This window comes from Leopardus geoffroyi, chromosome A1, assembly GCF_018350155.1.
Source record: "Leopardus geoffroyi isolate Oge1 chromosome A1, O.geoffroyi_Oge1_pat1.0, whole genome shotgun sequence".
Lineage (NCBI taxonomy): Eukaryota > Metazoa > Chordata > Mammalia > Carnivora > Felidae > Leopardus > Leopardus geoffroyi.
Window position 1 is genome coordinate 210,532,597 of NC_059326.1, and position 22,858 is coordinate 210,555,454.

A 22,858-nucleotide genomic window follows, 5' to 3' on the forward strand; every position below is an offset into this window, starting at 1 on the left:
TTTCATAAATGTTAGCAAGGGAACGAATACGGTGACTGTATGTTTGCAGAGGGCTTTATAGCGCAACTCTCGGGGCCACGAGCGGGGCCATTCGGTTCTTAAGACCGGCTGCGTCTGGTTGCGTCGCCGTCTAAAAACAAGCTGCTTTTAGCCTGTCTCGGCGGAGAAGAGGTTGGGGGCAGCTAGAGGAGGGAGTGTGCCATGTTCCAGATAGGATGACCATGCGAAATCTGTTGTGCACACTATACCATAACTGTGACCCTTGGAAAACATTGGAAGAGAGAAGGGGAACAAATTCCAACCCTAATAAAAATGGAGAGGATTTATAAAGTTTGGAAGTAAGCAGGCCCGCGTCATCACAAAAATTAATATTGGAGTATTACTTCGGTATGCTGGATGACTTACCTTAAAAAATAGTATGACATACCATTAAAAAAATGATTCGCTTTTTGTTGGATTTAAACCTAAAACCTATCTTGTCCAGGTATGTGTTTGTTTCAGGCTTGGTGCTTACCTTGAAAAGTGACTACTTCTTAATTAAGGTATTCACGAACCTTTAGTTTTTTCTTGAAAGTAAGCGAAATGGGCCTAAAGAAGGGATATGCTCACAAATTAATTTTGCCTTAAACTATGTGAAGATACTAGGTTGAATTGTCACAACTCATTAAACTGATGTTGCAGAAAATATTTTTAAATGCAATATTCTGATTTTTTATATAAAGCTACCTTTATGTTACTTTGGCTAAGGAGAAAGCAGTTGCCCTGGGTTGGAATCTACATCCTTTCTCTTAAGTTGGCAACTCATTAGAAAAAATAATTTTGTCAAAAGAAGTTATAGTCTCCTTCAAGAAAGACAGAGGGAATGTTTCTGGAGGAGAAAGAAAACAAGAAAATAATATGTCGTGATGAGAATAAACAAAGTTTTGAGACATAAAGTAGATCGTATAGATAGGAAGATCTAATGGGATGATTTTAAATTTAAAGATGAGACATTTCTAGTGGTAGGATTTAGCAAGGATTTACCTAGGAACTAGGGAACATTTCTAGTTGTCAGAATACTTTTTATATCTGAATTGGTGGACAGGAAGTCCTCTATAGACTTCAAAAAGAGCCTTTCAACTTTGAAAATCTGTCTTCAAATTCTGTAATAGATATCTTACTAACAGTTTGCCCTGGCAACAGAAAAACATTAGCTTGCTGAAATAGGAATCATTTTTTTCCGCATGTCTTCTAATCATGGCTGTTTTCTATCTAAGTAAATAAAAGTTTAAATTGGTACAGGTGTCTGATATAAGGAATTGTGTCCATTGAAGAGATGAGATTATCAGCTACATATATAATTGCTGTCTGATCTCTTCAGGAATTGCATGTAATTGCTACTGATATGGATTATTTTTTTTCCCTGATTAATTTTATTTATTTAATCTTGCTCAGCATGCCCCATGTCCCATTTTAGTGGAGAGGTGTGACTATATTCCTAAAACTAGAATTACTAGATCATTATCTAGGATAGATGAATTATAATTGTTTTATCTCTGGAAATGACATTAGAGTAAGTAATGTTTAGTACTGTTTGGAAGTTTGAGATAGAATACAAAGTGACTTTGGGGCTCCTGGGTGGCTCAGGTTTGATTTTGGCTTAGGTCATGACCTCATGGTTGTTGAGATCCAGCCTGCATCAGGCTCAGTCAGCCCTGGGCATGGAGCCTGCTTAAGATATTCTCTCTCTCTCTCTCTCTCTCTCTCTCCCTCTCTCTCTCTCTCTGTCTCTGTCTCTCTCTCTCTCTCTCTCTTTGTCTCTCACCCGTCTGTCCCCTCTCTGTGCATTCCCCACTCTCTCAAAAAAAAAAAAAAAAAAAAATACAAAGTAACTTTGTAAATTGGGAAAGTGTTTATGTAAAAGGGACAGGATAGTCAATATTATGAAGGCACAGGAGAGGCCAAAAAGGACTGGAAACTACACTTGACAATAAGATAGATAGATAGATAGATAGATAGATAGATAGATAGATTAAATAAATAAATAAATATGTATATATGTTCAGTAATATATTAGTGTTCTTTTTGAAAATGAAATATGACAAGAGATTGTATTTAAATAGAAGAGTGATGTGCTTTTTTCTTAGTTCCATCATAGCATGAAATCTTAAAGATTTCTTTAATTTTTTTATGTTATTTAGCTTAAGGGAACAAAAGACTAACAACAATTACATAGCAAGAAGTTTCTACCTGCCATCAGATTTCAAAAGGATCCTTTTCCCTCCATTAATTTTAAAGTAGGTCTTTCGATCTCTGTAGTTTGATGTTTTCTGTGATGGACAGATTGGGGCAAGAACAAAAGGGTTCTTTCCCTATTCTGATTTTCTGATTTGCTCTGTTTTCTTTTCTACCTTCCTCCTGTAGATTAACAGTCTTAAGTAATAGCAGTCTTACCTGAAGGTAAAAATTCTTAGTTAATTCTTTTTTTTTTTTTTTTTTCTTCAACGTTTATTTATTTTTGGGACAGAGAGAGACAGAGCATGAACGGGGGAGGGGCAGAGAGAGAGGGAGACACAGAATCAGAAACAGGCTCCAGACTCTGAGCCATCAGCCCAGAGCCCGACGCGGGGCTCGAACTCACGGACCGCGAGATCGTGACCTGGCTGAAGTCGGACCCTTAACCGACTGCGCCACCCAGGCGCCCCAGTTAATTCTATATTAGACATGACTTTTCTAGCATTCTATCTTGATACATGTAAAGGAACAATTAATAGAATGTTTCTTGTTTACTATGAAATGGAGCAAAAGAAAGCATTTAAACAATTTAAATTGCATTAAGTATGTCTGGATTCAAAGAGACTCTGTAGTATCCATGTTGTAGTTAGAATGTGTAGGTTTGAATCCCAGCTTTGCCACTCACTGACTGGGAATGTGGACAAACTACTTACTCTATGTACCCTTTTCTGTTCTATAAATAAGGATATTTATAGTCCTTTCTTATGAGGTTGTGAGGTCTAATTTGATAAAGTATGTTAAGTGCTAGCATAATGCTTGGAATCCAGTAAACTCATACTCAATGTTAGCTATAGTTGTTGTTGTTGTTGTTTTTTAATTACTTTAGTAAGAAGGATTCTAAGGGGTCACCGGGGTGGCTCGGTTGGTTGAGCCTCCGACTTTGGCTTGGGTCATGGTGTCGCAGTTAGTGGGTTCGAGCTTGCACACGGCTCCTTGCTGTCAGCCCAGAGCCTGCTTGGGATTCTCTGTCCCCCTCTCTCTCTGCTCCTCCCCTGTTTATGTTTTCTCTCAAAACTACATAAACTTTTGTTTTTTAAAGGATTCTAAGGATTATTCTTTAATTACCAAAATAAGTCTTACAATCTCTTTACCTGAAATCTTTAAGAATCCATTACAATTCCAATTGTTTTCTTCTTACCTGCTTACATGGTTACTCACTCACTCTCTCTCTCCCATGCCTTACCAAAAGTTAAGCACTTTGTACGTATCTGTCTTTCTTCAGAAGGGCTTGTCACACTTTGGAATTCAGCTTACCTGGTTGATTTGGCAACTTAGCTCATTTTTTGAAAATGACTTCAAAAAATATTACAACTGTTTTTATTGTTAGAGTAGGAGCCACATTCTCTTGTGGTATATCCTAAACTGAATTCTCCCTGTACATCTCCCTGAAATCTTTAAACATGGAATAATGGTTATATTTCAAAGATTTAATTTTTTATTGGTGGTAGAGAATTGTTGACTTTCATCACTCCCTCTAGTTCTGATACTTTCAATTTTTCATTATTAAGATGTTGAGTTGCCTCCTAGTTTTTATTATTTTACATATCTGAATAAGGACACATTTAAATTTACACAATCTGAGCCTGATGAATCACTAGGTTCTAGCTAGAAATCTTTCACTCAGTTTTGGAACCTTAGGTTTGGACAAAATATTTGTGTTCAGTTGCTACTACAAATCTTTCCTGCCATCTTCCCTTCTTCTCTTTTCCTTTTCTTTCTCTTTCTTTTTGAAAATATTTAGGATGCTTCAAATTCCAAAATTTTCTTAACCTGTAAATTTTCCACTTAAATTTAGCCTAAAAAACCTATCAGCCATAAAGTGCTTGGGAAACAGCACCCCAAGTCAGTAACAATAACAAGCTAATTATGAAAGGCGTTTGAAAGGGATTGTATGAGATCTTGATACTTGTTCAAAGACTGACTTGGATTTTAAATGTTTAAGACTTTAGAACTGGTATTTTGAAAGGGAGACTATGTCTGGATTTCAAGTACTAAAATTTGATTGAATGAATTGGCGTTTTGATTTTGAGTAAAATCTACTTTTGCTGCTGTTGGTGTTCATGCCACCCTGTGACAGCTTTAAATCTCCTGTTCAATTTCTAATCACATGGAACTGAATTTTGATTTGCCTCCAAATTTTTGCATATTCTTCACTCATTTTTGTCATTTAGCCTAAACATGTTATTTTAATATTTGAAGAATACTACTAGAAGGACCACTTTTGTGGGTGGAGGCACATTTCCTCTTTTGTCCTTGGAGTATATTTTTGCACAGCTGTACATGGTTGCAGGTCAGCAGATGATCCATTTTTATCTACCTCCACTTTGATCATGTTCCTAGGAGAATGGCATTGTCTTTCTACATGACATTGCCATGTCTTATACACCTTGACATGGTTCTGTCCCTTCACAACAGACAGGTGAAGGGGTGTTTGGGCTACTTTGTAGACCTATGGAGGTAATCCCAATTAGTCAAGAGAGGCAAGGGGAGCAATTTCTTGGAGCAAAAATCATTTTTTGTTTTATAGGAATGAGGGTGGACTCAGGCTGTGGTAACCACAGAGAATGAGAAGCAAAAAGCATTTGGTATCCATATTTTGGTGGGGGAGGAGACTATATGGTATAAAGCTATGCTTTGAGACTGTTGAAGCAACTGGTTATCTTCTAGAAGCACATGATGTAAAGGAGGTGGAGATTAGCAAATAGCATTTATTGAGGATCTGTTCTGGGCCTCGAACTCCTATTTGGTGTTTCACTTTTGTATCTCCTTTGATCTTCATAGCAACCTGCATGAGGTGATTATTTATCCTCACTTAATAGCTTAAATTGTATAAAGTTATGCAATTATTAAATTGAGTTGGGATTTGGAACCCAGGTTTATCACAGTACAATAAACCATTTGTACTTTAAAATAGCTGTAACTTTAGACACCCAGCACCACAGCAGAATTTTTCATTTTCTATTTGCTGTGTGTTTTACCTTCATATTACTACACTGATTTTTAACTAATGTTAAAATTACAAAATAATACTTTATTTGAAATTAAAAACACATAACACAAAAGCACAAAGAAGAAAATAGAAATCATGTCTTTATCATTTTAGGACAGCCACTGTTAGCATTTTGATGTATATTTGTCCGTGTGTTTCTTATGTGCACTTCCTCGGACCCCACCCCTGTCCCTTTGCCATCTCTAAAGTGCCCCTGTGGATCTCACCTTTCTTCCAGACTGGGGAATCTGGTGGCCTCTTTGAATCACAGCCTGTAGTGGAGTGTTGCTGTTCTGTAGTCTTTGACTCATGCACAGATCCCTGCTCCCATCAGTACGGACAGGTTTGCAGGATTAGTGATTTATGAAACCCTTGGCTGCTTTTTTCAAAAGGGCAGTGGACAGCGATGAGACTGGTGGACGCTTTTGAGACTTCCTAGACTATTTAGTACAAACATTTAAGTTGTTGCTATGTTTTCATGTTTAAATAATGCTGCCATGAAAGATAATATCGTAGATCAATTTTTGTTCACGTTTTGGGTTTTCTTTAGGTTATTTGAAGAGGGATTGCTAGGACAAAGGATATGTACCTTTCTAAAGGTATCTGATACATATCGCCAAATTGCTGTACTCCTTGGTTATGAGGTTTTTTTTACTAAACCAAACCTGAGTTGTCTAATCTATATTTTTATTAGATTTTAATTGACAGTTACTTTATTAATTGAACATACAGATAACTAGATCAGATGGGGAATAAGGTGTGCCTCTAGCTTTGAACACAAAATTATTGAGCTGAAATAACCAAAACAGGATATAGGGATTCGTAAAGAACCTTGAAAAGTGCTGTCATTCTAGACTGAAAAAAATAATTCCTCACTTGAATTTAGGTACAGGTCAAAGTTATACTTTGAAACTATTATTTTCTCACCTAAGATTAGGGAAACCCCAATTTTCATCTCCAGTTTAATGGGGCCCTTAGGCCTAACCTTGTGCCATAACAAGACAAAAGGAGTTCAGGTTGAACAGAATGGACGGTGTGGTAAACAGAATAATAGACCCTAAAGGATATGTATGCCTTAATCCTTGGAACCAGTAAATATGACTAGATTATCCACATTGTCCCAGTGAGATCAGATAAGCCCTTGAAAGCAGAGTTTTCTCCTCCCGAGAGTGGAAGAGAAAGTCCAAGATTCCTGAGAGGATTTGACAAACCATTGCTGTCTCTGAGGTACACAGGGCCACATGCAAAGACTGAAAGAGGCCTCTGGAGCTAAGGGTAAATGCCAGCTGACGGCCAATAAGGAAATGGCGATCTCAGCTCTAAAACTATAACAAACTGAATTATGTCAACAGCCTGGATGAACTTAGAAGTACATTCTTCCCCCAGAGTCTCCAGAGAGGAACACAGACCTGCTGACACCTTGCTTTTGATCTTGAGAATTCAGCTGAGCCAACTTGTGCCTGGACATCTGACCCACAGAAACTATGATATAAGGGTGTTGTTTTAAGCCTCTGAGTTTATAGGAATTGTTTATAGCAGGAATAGGAGACTAATACACCGAGAATGGAAGAGATCGAACCAAACCATTTCTTTATTACTAGAATAAGGGATCCATAGTTCTCTTTATTCATCTATAAGATTTTTAAAGTGCAATCGAATCAGACTGAAAAATTGACAGCTACTGTAAAAAAATATTAGTAGCTTGTGGTAAGTTTATAACTGATTTTGTTTTTTGCCTATGCCAACAATCTTATAATTCATTTTTCTTTTAGTGTTTTCTTTAAAAAATTTTTTTTAATGTCTATTTTTGGGAGAGAGAGTACAAGCAGGAGAGGGGCAGAGAGAGGGAGGGAGACACAGAATCCAAAGCAGGCTCCAGGCTCGGAGCTGTCAGCACAGAGCCCCAGGCGGACCTCGAACCCACAAACTGTGAGATCATGACCTGAGCTGAAGTTGGTCGCTTAACCGACTGAGCCCCCTCTGGCGCCCCAATGTCTTAAGTGTTTTTCATGCATATTATAATAAATGTAAAATGTGTTAGGGGCGCCTGGGTGGCGCAGTCGGTTAAGCGTCCGACTTCAGCCAGGTCACGATCTTGCGGTCCGTGAGTTCGAGCCCCGCGTCGGGCTCTGGGCTGATGGCTCAGAGCCTGGAGCCTGTTTCTGATTCTGTGTCTCCCTCTCTCTCTGCCCCTCCCCCGGTCATGCTCTGTCTCTCTCTGTCCCCAAAAAAAATAAACGTTGAAAAAAAAAATTTTTTTTAAAAATTTAAAAAAATGTGTGAATTGAGTTTTTCCATTAATGTTATGGTAATTTTCAAATGTTACTAGATAATCTTAATATCATTTCTTATACTTCAATAATCTATCATTTGCTTCTGCCATACTTTAGCATTTCCTTGGTAATCTCTGATATTCAGTCTTTTTTCTATGACTACCACATTCCTTGGACTGGACAATTTCTGGAAAGTAAATATCTCAGTCAAACCATAAAGGGATTTTCAGATAGTAACTATGTTACATTTAAATTCACATTGAGTTATGTTTGTTTAAAAGCTGGATCTTGAAGATGGTAATGGCTTTCATCAGCACATTCTGCATGGAGTTATCCATTTAATCTATTCTTGAATTACAAATAAGATTTGACCTACTCTTATTGTGATGGTATAAGTTTTTCTCATAGAAAATGAAATTTGAAATTTTGAGTAGTAGTTAGTAGTGGCAGAGATATAGTAAGTCTTTGAGTTGTGATAAGTATTTGTAAAATCGGTTTTGAAGAACATAACAAGAGTTTTATGTTGCCTTTATAGTCAGCGTTAATAAAAATTATGTATATACTGAAATGTAATGTTTTTGTTCACTTATTCATTCATTCAACAAATACTCTTTGAATATCTACTGTATGCTGAATACTATATTAGAGACATGGGATATAGTACTGAATAGTCAAGTCTCTGCTCTCATAAAGTCTGGGAAGTGGGGATGGAGGAAAAGGGCTACAGGGAGAAAATAAATATAAATATACATTATATCAGGTGGATAAGTGCTTTGAAGAAAGATATTGCAGGATATGGTGATAGAGTGATGAAAGAGGGTCAATTTGAGATATTTAAAAAATATGAAAATACTGGTTGAAGTACACAAAGGAATGTTTAGTTGAAATACACAAAGGAAGGGTCAGAGAGAGAGAGAGACACACAGAATCTGAAGCAGGCTCTAGGCTCCAAGCTGTCAACACAGAGTCAGATGCAGAGCTCCAACTCATGGACCCTGAGATCATGACCTGAGCCGAAGTCAGACACCCAACTGATGTAGCCACAGACGCCCCTTTGTATCACAATCTTGATTCACTATTAAGATATTTATTACTTGGAATAGTGTAGTTAGTCCATGGACCCAACAAAAATGCCTAAAATTGATTTTACAAAGGTGAATCGAACATGCTGCATTTAGTTAGTAAAGGTAAATTATTTTAAAAGCATAGAGAGAGAAAAAAATAAACCATTTGCTGGTGTCTGTATTATCAGCATTTATAATTAAGAATATTTTCAAGTGTTGATGATTACAGGTTTGTAATATAACTTGAAGTCTGGAATTGTCATGTCTCCAACTTTGGTTTTCTTTTTTAACATTATTTTGGCTATTTGGGGTCTTTTCTGGTTCCATACAAATTTCAGAATTGTTTGTTCTAGCTCTGTGAAGAATGCTGGTGTTATTTTGATAGGGATTGCATTGAATGTGTAGATTGCTTCAGGTAGTATCAGCATTTTAACAATATTTGTTCTTCCAATCCATGAGCATGGAATGTTTTTCCATGAGCATGGAGTGTTTTTTATTTCTTTGTGTCTTCAGTTTCTTTCATAAGCTTTCTATTTTCTTATTTTTTTTTTTAACATTTATTTTTGAGACAGAGAGAGACAGAGCATGAACAGGTGAGGGTCAGAGAGAGAGAGGGAGACACAGAATCTGAAACAGGCTCCAGGCTCTGAGCCGTCAGCACAGAGCCCGACGCAGGGTTTGAACTCACGAACCACGAGATCATGACCTGAGCCGAAGTCGGACGCTTAACTGACTGAGCCACCCAGGCGCCCCAACTTTCTATAGATTTTTTAACCTCTTTGGTTAAGTTTGTTCCTGGGTACTTTATGGTTTTCGGTGCAATTATAAATGGGACCGAGTCCTTGATTTCTATTTCTGCTGCTTCTTTATTGGTATATAGAAATGCCACAGATTTCTGTATGTTGATTTTCATATCCTGTGACTTTGCTGAATTCACATATCCGTTCTAGCAGTTTTTTGGTGGACTCTTGGGTTTTCCACATAGAGTGTCATGTCACCTGGGAAGATTAAAAGTTTGACTTCTTCCTTCCCGATTTGAATGCATTTTATTTCTTTTAGTTGTCTGATTGCTGAGGCTAGAACTTCCAACATATGTTGAACAATGGGTGAGAGTGGACATCCCTGTTGTGTTCTTGACCTTAGGCAGAAAGCTCTGTTTTTCCCCATTGAGGATGATATTAGCTGTGGGTCTTTCATAGGTGGCCTTTATGATCTTAAGGTATGATCCTTCTATCCCTACTTTCTTGAGAGTTTTTATCAAGAAAGGATGTTGTATTTTGTTAAATGCTTTTTCTGCATCTACTGAGAGGATCATGTGGTTCTTATCCTTTCTTTTATTAATGTGATGTATCATGTTGATTGATTTGCCGGTATTGAACCAGCCCTACATCCAGGAATAAATCGCATTTAATCATGATGAATAATTCTTTTAACGTATTGTTGGATTCAGTTTGCTAGTACCTTGTTGATAATTTTTGCATCCATGTTCCATCAGGGAATTTGGTCTGTATTCTCCTTTTTAGTGGGGTCTTTGTCTGGTTTTGGAATCAGGGTGATGCTGGCCTCATAGAATGAGTTTGGAAGTTTTCTTCCCATTTCTATTTTTTTTGGAACAGCTTCAAAAGAATAGGTGTTAACTTTTCTTTAAATGTTTGGTAGAATTCCCCTGGAAAGCCATTTGGCCCTGGACTCTTGAGATTTTTGATTACTGATTCAATTTCTTTACTGGTTATGGGTCTATTCAAATTTCCTATTTCTTCCTGTTTCAGTTTTGGTAGTTTATGTATTTCTGGGAATTTCTTCCAGATTGACCACTATGTTGGCATATAATTGTTCATAATATTCTCATATTGTTGTTTGTATTTCTTTGGTGTTGGTTGTGATCTCCTCTTTCATTTGTGATTTTATCTGGATCCTATCCTTTTTGATCAAACTGGCTAGGGGTGTATCGATTTTGTTAATTCTTTCAAAGAACCAGCTCGTGGTTTCGTTGATCTGTTCTGCTGTGTTTTTTTTCTTTCTTTTTTTAAAATTTTGATATCCTTGGTTTCTGCTCTAATCTTTATTATGTCCCTTCTTCTGCTGGTTTTGGGATAAAGAAGATGTGATACACACACGCAAACACACACACACACACACACACACACTCTGGAATATTACTTCGCAATCAGAAAGAATGAAATCTTGCCATTTGGAACAATGTGGATAGAACTAAAGTGTACTATGCTAAGTGAAATAAGTGAGTCAGAGAAAGATAAATATCATATGATTTTTCTCTCATATGTGGAATTTAAGAAACAAAACAGATGAACATAGGAGAAGGGAAGGAAAAAATAAGATAAGAGAGAGAGGCAAACCATAAGACACTTTTAAACTTTTTTTTTTTTTAATTTTTTTTTTTTCAACGTTTGTTTATTTTTGGGACAGAGAGAGACAGAGCATGAACGGGGGAGGGGCAGAGAGAGAGGGAGACACAGAATCGGAAACAGGCTCCAGGCTCTGAGCCATCAGCCCAGAGCCCGACGCGGGGCTCGAACTCACGGACCGCGAGATCGTGACCTGGCTGAAGTCGGACCCTTAACCGACTGCGCCACCCAGGCGCCCCATAAGACACTTTTAAATACAGAGAACAAACTGAGGGTTGCTGGAGGGGTTTTGGGTGGGGGGATGGGCTAAATGGGTGATAGGCTTTAAAGAGGACACTTGCTGGGATGAACACTGGGTGTTTTGTATAAGCGATGAATCATTAAATTCTACTCCTGAAATCATTATTACACTATATGTTAACTACCTTGGGTTTAAATAAAATTTAAAAATTAAAAACAATTCTCAAGTGTATGATTTTATTCAATAATCATTGGTAAATTTTTCTACATATAAAATAGGTAACTTTCTTTAAAGAAAATAAGATTTATATAGGTAAATGGAAAAGTGGTAAGTATACATTTGCAAGGGTCAGGGGTGCCAAACCCTGTACAGTCGAAAATCTGTGTATAAGTTTTGACTCCCTGGAAACGTAACTGTTTATAGCCTACTGTTGATTAGAAGCCTTACCTGTAATGTAAACAGCCGATTAATAGATATTTTGTGTGTATGTCTATGTGTGTGTTTTACTGGATGAACTTGACGTTTATTTTATAGTGTGAGTATTTTTTATTGAAGATAATTAGCATACAGCATTATATTAGTTTCAGGTGTATGACATAATGATTCAACATATATTGTATGCATATTATATACTCATAATAAACTAAGCTACAGAAAAGAAAATGTTATTAAGAAAGTCATAAAGAAGAGGACATATATTTAAAGTACTGTATTTATCAAAAAAAAAAAAATCCATGTGTAAGTGGACCCACACTGCTCAAACCTAAGTTGTTTAAGTATCAAGTACTGTGTTTTGTGAAGCAGTAAATAAGTAAGAATTTCAAGTCATTAAAGTTGTTAAGACAAGATTAGCACACACAAAAAAAACAAACTATTTCAAACAAAGGAAATGTTTTCAAATGGTCTTTTTCTTGCTGTTTTTCCCTCTTTTGGAACATTTTAAGTAATGGACTGTGGAAAACTTTATTTTACGAAACGTCTGATTACTTAGGATCTAGTCAATTGTGTATTTGTATAAAACTTCTGTTGGGGCTTATAACTGTAAGGAACAAACTCCAAATGATACTTTTGAAACAGTTCACGTTCAGTATTCTTATTTTGCAATATTTTTAGAAGTAGTATAATTTTCATTAAGATAACTTTTTTCCTGAAGATACAATTTATGTCAAGATTTTAAGATCCAGGGGCGCCTGGGTGGCGCAGTCGGTTAAGCGTCCGACTTCAGCCAGGTCACGATCTCGCGGTCCGTGAGTTCAAGCCCCGCGTCGGGCTCTGGGCTGATGGCTCAGAGCCTGGAGCCTGTTTCTGATTCTGTGTCTCCCTCTCTCTCTGCCCCTCCCCCGTTCATGCTGTGTCTCTCTCTGTCCCAAAAATAAATAAAACGTTGAAAAAAAAAAAAAAAAGATTTTAAGATCTGTTTTCAAAAATTAGGTATGTATTTGAGAATAGGAATTATCCTTTTCCTTCTATTTCTTTTTTTTTTTTTTTTTTGATGTTTTATTTATTTTTGAGAGAGAGAGAGACTGCAAGTGGGGGTGGAGTAGGGGAGGAAAGGTGGTGGTGGGACAGGATCCAAAGCAGGCTCTGTGCTGACAGCAGCGAACCTGATTCCAGGCTTGACCTCACGAACTGTGAGATCATGACCTGAGCCGAAGTGGGACACTCAACCGACTGACACACCCAGGCATACCCTTTTTCCTTCTATTTGTAGTTCAATGTAAAGCCTGACAATTTTCCAAAGAATTTATTAACACGTCAATAAACAAATATTTAGGAAATTTCCAAGTGGTTATTTATGTTAATGCTACTTTTTTTTTCTTTTCCACTTTACAGATATGATCCAGACCTGCTCATGAATGACTTTTGGTTAGTCAGAGTGAACATTCAATAATGAGTGGTGCAGCTTTGGGACTCGAGATTGTTTTTGTCTTTTTTCTGGCATTATTCCTACTTCATCGATATGGAGACTTTAAGAAACAGCATAGACTTGTAATTATTGGAACACTGCTAGCTTGGTATCTCTGCTTTCTTATCGTCTTCATACTGCCTCTGGATGTTAGTACGGTAAGAGGTGAAACTGAGTTTTGCAATTTGAAAGGCAATTGTAATCATACAGCATATTTGAGATATGTTAGTTCTTAAAACAGCTAAATTATATAAGGTCATGCTTAACTTTTTGTATTTAAATCTTTGTGAATTTGATCATTAAAAAACATAACCAGGAAGGTCACTGGTGGTTAGGTTGATACCCCCCAGTATCCCGTAACTCTGTAACCTTCTGATTTTCATTTTTAAACCATGTGTTCATTGATTTAGACAATATACAACCGGTGTAAGCATGCAGCCGCAAACTCAAGCCCTACCGAGAACAGCAACATTACAGGATTCCACGCAACTGCTACCCCAGTTCCAAGGTATTTTCTTCCTTTTGTTTTTTTTTTTCTTTTTTTAAATAGTGTAGAGGAAAAATTACTTTACAATTGTCTGTTCTTACCATTCGGAATTTAAATTTATAAAGTTGATCTTCTTTTTCTACTCATCCCCCACGCCTCTCCCATCCTTTGCTAGTAGACTTTTAATTACATTGTATTCTATTTAAATGTAAAGCTTAAATAAATTTTACGTATTTATTGGTGCACGAGGCCTTTCAGTAGATGCTAAGCAGAAACTTGGAGAAGACCTGATTTTTTTAGCCCTGGTTCTTCCTCTTACTAAGAATGTGACTTCCAATGGCTTTTTTTTCTTCTCAGCCTCTCTCTAATCTAAAAAAAACCTTCATTTTCTCTTTTGCCTGATTTACAAGGTTGTATAAGGGGATTATTCTATATGTAGGATGTTCTTTTCATATTGTGCATCCTTTGAAACCATTATAGTTTTAGACCGAGAATGAATAAAGTTCAAATTATCGAAAGGTTACGTTAAATCCATATCAAACTTCCAAGTAAATAGGTTTAATACATGTTGAGTGTAGCTTCTACCAATGCTCTAAGTAGTGTTTGCATGCTTCTTTATGCAGCTTTTATTATTTTTTTAATCTAACCTGAATAAGGGTAAATTTAAAATGTAACTGTTACTCCCTTTAAAGCACATTAAAAATTGAATATAGATCAGCAGCAGTTGTGAATCGTTGGAAGCTCCTAGACTAAACAGTATCCTTATAGTCAGGGAAGACTATTAATGGAAGATACACATATGTTCAGAAAATTCAAACAGAATTATATACAGATACTGGCATCTCTGTCCATGGGATCTGTGCCACAGTGACTAATCAGTTAGGGCTCCAGTTACCAGGAGTTAATCACCTAATTTCTTTCACCTCCCTGTTCCCTCTCCCCAGAAAATAACCAATCCCACAAAATGGAGTGTGTATTTTAAAGACAGTTACCAGTTTTAAAGGCAGTCAAATCAGAGATTTAGTTTCATGACATATTCATTCACTTTTAAAGACTCACATTATCAGTCTGTTAAGTGAACATTATGCCCTCTTTTACTCAAGGACTGAAAATACACTGAAAGTTGAAAATTTAAGTGGCATTCCTCTCTAGAACAAACTGTTTTGTTCCCTTTGTTTCTTTTTTTTTTTAGTTTGACGGTCTGCTTTGAATTTTAAGTTTTCTGTGAAGTTTTGGAAGCTAGAGTCAGTAATTTAATATCTGAATGTAAATGAACTTTGCCATGCACAAGTTAATTATATAACTTATTTAAGTAGTCATCATTTATTAATTGGCTATAAATTGTTGTTAAACAGCCAACATCCATGTTTCAAGCCATGGAGTTACATTCCTGATGGAATCATGCCAATTTTCTGGAGGGTAGTATATTGGACATCACAATTTTTAACATGGTAAGTGATAGTGAAGGATAAAAAGTTTTTAAATTTTAGGGGCGCCTGGGTGGCGCAGTCGGTTAGGCGTCCGACTTCAGCCAGGTCACGATCTCGCGGTCCGTGAGTTCGAGCCCCGCATCAGGCTCTGGGCTGATGGCTCAGAGCCTGGAGCCTGCTTCCGATTCTGTGTCTCCCTCTCTCTCTGCCCCTCCCCCGTTCATGCTCTGTCTCTCTCTGTCCCAAAAATGAATAAACGTTGAAAAAAAAAAAATTAAAAAAAAAAAAAAAAAAAAAAAGTTTTTAAATTTTGGCTGAAGTAAAAAGAAAAAGATTATACTTTCTTTGTGAACCTTCATTTTTAGGGTTTATTCAAGTGTTAATTTTTTTTTCTTAAATCTGTATATTCTCCTTTCCTGCTCATTCACTTCTCTCCCATCTTAGAAGAAATGAAACGAAAAACCCCCAACAAACAAGAAATAGAATACAGAAACCAAACATTTTCCTTGTCACCATTCCCTTCTAGTTACTGCCTTCTCTCTTGACCTTCTTCCATTTAGTCTTCCTCCAGTCCCAGTTTTAAATGAAACTGCTCTTGCTAAGGTCATCATTGTCTCCTGGTTTTCTTTCTATCTGCTTAGCCCAACCTGCTGAATTTCCTTCATGGGTTCTATTTCTGTGGCCCATTTCCTGAATGTTGGCATTCCCTAGGGTTCCGTCTTTGGTCATCTTGTTACTTGAGCCTCCCTGTATAGCTTTAGTTGTAACCATAATCGGACGCATTCCAAATGTTTCTTTCTACCCACGGTAGCTTTGTCTTTCTGCTGGGTTCCAAATTCACATTATTCACTGCCTACTGAGCATTTTAGATATTCTGCAGGCAGCTAAGCTCTAAAACTGAAGCTAGTGAATATTGCAAGAGAGAAATCACACGGCACAGTCAGGTACTGCACCTGTAAATTCGTGTTCATCCGACTCATCCAGGCTCCCAGCATCGACAGACTTCTATGTGTCTCTAGTCTGCTCGCTCTTTGTTCTCCACAGTGAATCCTTCTAATCACTACAGACCTCAAACCTCTACTATTCCCTTTGTGGCTCTTTCTCTCTCTTTTACATCCTAGAATCAGTCACCTTTTCTCCTTTCAGAGCACTTTACTTTCTACTTCACAGTGAAAATCGAAGTCCTCACATGGTACTCTTTCAGCTTCCCACCAGCACACCTCCCTACCCATCCTTTTCCCTTCCACTCAAAGAATGGAAGAGTCACTCTCAAAGTGATTACAAAGTGAAATCCCTCTTCCTGAAGTATGGACCCATCTCCTTCAGCTCTTGCTACCTATACTTTCAGCTTCCGGTTTCAACAAAGCATATACAATTCTCTCATCCTTTTAAAAAGAAGAAAAGAAAAAAAGCCAGATCTCTCAAATGCAACCCTTTCCAACTTCCTAGCTTCTAACCTCATTGATCTATTCATCACGGCTTAATTTTGAGGGGGAGACGTTTTTTTTTTTGAGAGAGAGAGAGAGCAAGTGGGGGAGGGACCGAGAGAGAGGGAGACAGAGGATCCAAAGCAGGCTATGCCTTGACAGCAGAAAGCCTGACTTGAGGCTTGAACTCACGAACTGAGACATCATGACCTGAGCTGAAGTGGGATGCTTAACTGACTGAGCCACCCAGGTGCCCCTCGGGGTGGGGGAGACTTTTTTATTGAAGTATAAATTAGTACAGAAAAGTGCACAAATTGTGTTCAGTTTGACTTTTTTCAAAGTGAGTACACCCATATAACCAGCACTCAGATGATATTATAGAATGTTAACAATGTTCATGCTAAGTCTAGAAGCTTCCCTCATGTCCCTCTCCCAGTCCTACCCTCCCCAAAGGTAGCCATGATTCTGACTTCCATCACTATAGATTAATTTTACCTGTTTTTGAACTTTATAAACATGGAATTAATATGGTATGTATTTTTCTGCATCTTTTTTTTTTTTGCTCACATATTTGGAAAATTCATCTGCGTCTTATTGTACGTGTCAGTATTCTCTGCTTTGTCATTTATGTAAAATCTTCCATTATATGAATATACTGCAATTTATCCTACCCAGCCAAATTTCTTAAATGAATTGTCTACATTTACTTTTACTGTCTTCATTTCCTCATTGCTTACTCTTTCCTCACCCCATTGAACTCTATTTTCTAGCTCCACTTCTCCACTCACACAGGTTCCTAATTTACTAGACTTCTTGGCAGCATTTGATTATTGTTTTCTCTCTCCACTTTGAAACGCTTTCTTCTGTTTTTTCCTCCGCGTGCTCCTTGGTTTTCTTCCATATCTACTGATCTGTCTCAGTCTCCTTTACTGGCTCCTCCTGTTAGTTCTCTACCTCTCCTTTAAAAGATGATCTTTCCCAGGGTCAGCCTTAGTTCTGTCCTTCTCATTCTACATATTCACCCTTCCAAATCTCATCTACTGGTGTTATTTCAGAACCACTGATATGGTGATGACTCCTCGATCTGTATTTCTAATCCTTTCTCCCGAATTCTAAAGCTGGATAGCCAACTACTTCCAGTGCAGCTTCTTTGGGATGTGTCCTAAGTACCTCCGATCAGTGTATTCACAACCAGACTTCTCCCTTCCTGCTTCTTACCATATCACCACCCCTTACCCTCTCCCACATAGTCCCAGTTTTGTTTCCTTTCAGTCCATTCTTCCTGCTGAAGACTTACCAGTCTTTAGAAAACTTAAATTTGATCACATCTCCTTTCTGTTAAAGAAAAAGATTCCTCGTTGTCTGAATGCAGTCCAAAGTCTTCATAAAGGCGTTAAAGTCACTTGTGACACCGTTGTACTCGCTGTTGGTCATTGTGGCCTCTTTTGCTCCCAGAAATGTGCTTTGGTCTCCCCAAAACCTGATATTACAAAAATATTCAGTTATCTGTTATAGTTTGTTCAGTATCAATACTCAAAATCATATTTATGAAAAGAACTACACATTAAAATTGAGATTCACATCATTCTGGTATTTCGAGAATAAATAGGCATGTCAATTGTTTCTGTAATCATGTTTTTCCAACCGTCTAGGATTCTGTTACCTTTTATGCAGTCCTATGCAAGATCAGGAGGGTTTTCCATCACTGGGAAGATCAAAACTGCACTGATTGAGAATGCAATCTATTATGGCACCTATTTGCTGATTTTTGGAGCATTTTTAATATATGTAGCTGTAAACCCACATTTGCACTTAGAATGGTAAGAAAAGTTGTTTTCTTAATATTATTTTAATGTATGTTTGCATTTTTAAAAATTTACTTTTCTCTCATATGGGCAGGTAAACAGACATTTCACTGAGAAACATACCGAGTTATGTGTTTTATAGATTCCCCAAAAAGAAATCTGAATAACGCATATTTCTAAGAAGAAAAAAATGAAACAACTATTAAATGTAGCTATTAGATGAAGGACTAATGATTTGTCTAATAGCTATGTGTTAGAAGTATTAACGCTTATGATTTTTTTGCAGTTTTTATTTTAATTCCAGTTAACATACAGTGTAATACTAGTTTCAGGTGTACAGTTTTGTACATGACAAAATAACTAGTTGTTTTTTTTTTTTAATGTTTATTTTTGAGAGAGAGCAAGAGTGCATGTGCAGGGGAAGGGGAGAGGGAGAGGGAGACAGGATCCTAAGTGGGCTCTGTGCTAACAGCAGACAGCCTGATGTGGGGCTCCAACTCATGAACCATGAGATCATGACCTGATGTGGGGCTCAAACTCATGCACCGTGAGATCATGACCGGGCCGAAATCAGGTGCTTAACTGATTGAGCCACCCAGGTGCCCCTTAGGTTTCTTTTTCTTTGGAGCTTGTTGAATATTTTTTCTTTTGTTCTGACTATACCTTTAGAGCATATTTCTCTTTGATGTTAGATTCAGACATTATAATAAAATTGAAATCTGTATTATACTTGTGATGTATATAATGTTATGTGAAGACATCTCAAAAATTTAGGAATAGAGTAGTAATGATAATTCTCACTGTTGCATTCCTGAGATTTGTGTAGGTGTGGCTCAACATAAAATTTTTTAGACTTTAAAATTTTTTTCAGGCTTCTCTTGGTTAATACTGAGTAAGAAAGCACCTAATGAAAAATATCTTTTTTGGGGGAAAAAATATATATAGTTTTCACCATGAACTATCCTAGATTCTAATTTTAACTATGATAGAAGCAGTGTTTCCTGTGTTAAAGTCTATTTCTGCAGTTAAGCTCTAACTTCCTTTTAAAATGCACAGATTATCTGCTGTTGCTAAAAAAGTAGCTGAGGATTGGAAGGTATACTTTTTTTCATGTAAAATCCTAGCCATCTTGTAGGGCTGTTTCCTGAAAAACCATTTAACACTAGTTAGTTTTATTTTATATTTTTGGAAAAAAATATATATATAAAATTGTTGGAAAAATTTCTTTCTCACAGCTCTGCTTCTGTTTTCTCTTTCTCAGGAACCAGCTTCAAACAATTGGAATAGCTGCAGCAAATACATGGGGCCTGTTTCTCCTCGTGTTGTTATTGGGATATGGTTTGGTAGAAATTCCTCGGTCGTACTGGAATGGAGCAAAAAGAGGTTATCTACTTATGAAGACATATTTTAAGGCAGCCAAACTGATGACAGAAAAAGCAGATGCAGAAGAGACTTTAGAAGATGTCATGGAGGTAATAAGCAAGTTTAAACTAACAGTCAGTCACTATTGGTTTGTTGCTGTTGTTTGCACGTTAATGGGTTTCACACGGAAAATTTGGTGATGTGCGATCCTTCAGTATGTCCCATCCGGTAGGATGGCTTCCTGTTGGCCATTCCAGCTTCATAAGGTGTCATCTCCACCTTCTAACCCACAGATTCAGCAACAATTATTCAACAGTGCAGGGTATGCTTGTCATCTTGGGGTAACCTTACGGAGCCCTTCTTTTACTCTTAAAAGTGTTGTGATTGAAAAATCTAATACTGGCTTTTTGGCATGTATTCCCTACAAAAAGTAAGAACTGCAGTAGAATATATTGATTGAAAATGTAGGAGTAAATTCACAGATAGTATTCTGTTACATTTCCTCAGGCATCTGCTGGCTATTATTACATGTTTCAAAAGAAGATAATGTATGTTTGATAATTTTTGTATTTATTTATGATATATTTGGAAGTTTATATTTGAAAATTCAGATTTTTGGAAAAAAACTTGACAATTTGTATTTAGTAAGAAAATAATTTTTAAAAGATAATTTAAATTTGATACTGTTACCCTTTAAGGTTGGTACTAATTCAGTTGTTTCAGATTTGAGGAATATGGGTTTTACCAGTTACTCAATATTCCTTCAAGAAATATAAATCCAGTTAATTATGCAAGATCTGGATTTTGCTAGGAGGAATTGTCAATGACTGAAGAAAGATAGATTTTGTTGTTGTTTGTTAAGTAGGAACTCTCTACTGAGGAATAGGATGTGGAAAACTAGGACTGGCATTGGTGCCGTCTTTGTTATTTTATTTTTATTTTATTTTATTTTATTTTTTTGAGAGAGAGCACACACGTGCAAGCAAGGGAGGGGCAGAGGGAGAGGGAGAGAAAGAATCTCACACAGGGCTTGATCTCAAAACCATGAGATCATGACCTAAGGCAAAATCAAGAGTTGGATGCTTAACTGAGCCACCCTGGTGCCCCAAAAGTTACAAACTTTTGAAGGAGCCTTAGATTTATAACAGATATAGCAAATATCAGTAGTTAACTTGTTTCAGTACATATTTTTGTGTCACATGGCTGAAGAATTTAAAGGAAGAATACAATATTTTACATATAACATATAGTTCATATTCAAAGTTGTGCTAACAAGTCAACAAATCTTTAAGGCAGTTTAGGAATAGAAAATTGTAATGTAATGATGATTCAAGCCTTTTAAAAACCCAAGTCTTCTCTTGTCCCTGCTATATTTAGGTCACTTGTTGACCTCAAACAAACCGTTATAAAGGCCTTCTGGAGTGCTTTGCTTTTCTTTAGCCTGATCAAGTGCTGCTCAGGCAGCCGCTGACTGTCCTTTTCCCTGCGATCACATGTACTACTTTCAGTTCCTCGAAACTCCTTACGCACTTCTGCGTGGAGGCCTTTATACTGGCTGTTCCGCTGTTTGGAGTATTCTCGCCCCTTCCTTTGGTTTGCTGACCTTACTCCTACTCAGGCTTTTATCTCAGCTTGAACAATCAGTTTATCAGAAAGCCTCTCACACTAGATTACACAGCAGTTTCCATACCATTTCTATTTGAATAATACCTGTTTTCCTCAGTAAGCTGAGCTGCTGACAGGAGCAATGTCTATTGGTACAGGTTATTCCTAAAGTCTGCATATTGTAAGTTTTGATGGTTATTGCTAAATTACTTTCCAAAAACTGTTCTCATTTTTAAAATTTGTAATTGTTTTTAGTGAGCTTGACTATCTTTCCAGACGTATATTGGCCAATTGTATTGCTTTTGTGTCTTCCCAATTTTCTCTTGATTTGTGATAGCACATATATATTAGGGAAAATGATTTTTTTTTGTCATATAAGATATAAATATATCTTCATAACTTTGTATGCCAGGTGGTTTCCTTGCCTCTAGTTTTGTATTCCTTGGGGCCATTCTCTACTCTCCAATCAGAATATTCTTTTTATTGTCCTGGTCAGTTCTCTTGCCTCCCAGCCTTTGAACGTGCCATTTCTTCTGCCTAGAGCAGTGGTTCCAACTTTTTAAAAGTTTCATTAGTATAGAAATTATTGTTCTTCTTTGGGATCTGCTGGTTGTAAAGATTACCCTTCCTAACTAACCCCTTTATACTTTCCATATTCACTAAATTGGTTATTAAATTAGCTCATCACCAGCCTGTCATCTTTAAAGACCTGTAACATCATGTCTGCCTACCACACCCTTCAGCATGGATCATGGTGACCTTATGCTTAACACAGTGCTGGCATAGAGTGTGCTCTTTATAACGAATGTGGAATGAGTCAGTAGTTGTGACTGCTGTAGGGAACCCTCTCATTGGAAAGGAGCCGGTGCTTTGTGACGCTTGTTGCCTGTTGCTTCTTCCTCTGGTTTCTTCACTGTACTTTAGATAATGAGATAACTGAGCTTGCTGAGCAAGGTGGAAGAACACAGCATTGCAAAATTTGTCTGATCTTTCATGACCTTTTTATAATGCTCATTCACCTTTGTGTACCAAGAGGCAAGTGATAAGAGAGTAAATCTTAAAAAATAGTAAAAATCATGAGGGTATAGATATTTCTATTCTATAACTTTGTATTTTTACTTATGTTCTTAAGAACTTCTATTTGGTGAACAGAACTTCATGTATATGCTAAGTAACTTGGGTTGAAATTAAACTTATGAGAACACATACAGTACTTAGGGCAGTCTCATTTGAAATGTACGATGTATAGAAATGAAATATTTTTATTCTTCTTACTTTTTTTATAGGAGGTTCGTAAAGTGAATGAAAGCATCAAGTATAACCACCCATTGAGAAAATGCGTTGACACGATACTTAAAAAGGTAATTTGTCATATTCTCATCTTTTTTCTTTTGAAATATAAATTTGTAGACTGTAACATTATAATAAAAGCATCAGAAAAGTGTGAGAACAGCCTGTGACTGTGGTCTTCCCATCTCCTTTCCATTTTCATGGAAATATTAACCATAAATTAGTAGTAATCCATACTTAGAATTTGTTCTTTTGTTAATACAAGTGTGACATTTAATTATTGGCAGTATTTGTCATTGAAATGTGGATGTAGAGGTTAAGTAATAGATAATGATTGCT

General features: G+C 36.9%; 1 protein-coding gene across 9 annotated transcripts in view; it reads left to right on the plus strand.

Annotated features, from left to right (window-relative positions):
- Positions 1-22,858, plus strand: part of LMBRD2 (LMBR1 domain containing 2) — a 49,029-nt gene that overhangs the window by 694 nt on the left and 25,477 nt on the right. For 8 of the 9 annotated variants that reach the window (XR_006702103.1, XR_006702102.1, XR_006702097.1 and 5 more), the window contains exons 2-7: positions 13,041-13,271; positions 13,524-13,621; positions 14,956-15,051; positions 18,110-18,277; positions 19,524-19,734; positions 22,516-22,590. Coding sequence is in view for 6 of the 9 variants with exons in the window: in XM_045440067.1 (XP_045296023.1) it covers positions 13,098-13,271; positions 13,524-13,621; positions 14,956-15,051; positions 18,110-18,277; positions 19,524-19,734; positions 22,516-22,590 (822 nt within the window). In the remaining 3 variants the exon portion in view is untranslated. The remainder of the gene's footprint in view (positions 1-13,040; positions 13,272-13,523; positions 13,622-14,955; positions 15,052-18,109; positions 18,278-19,523; positions 19,735-22,515; positions 22,591-22,858) is intronic. The other variant, XM_045440101.1, reaches the window with a different exon arrangement.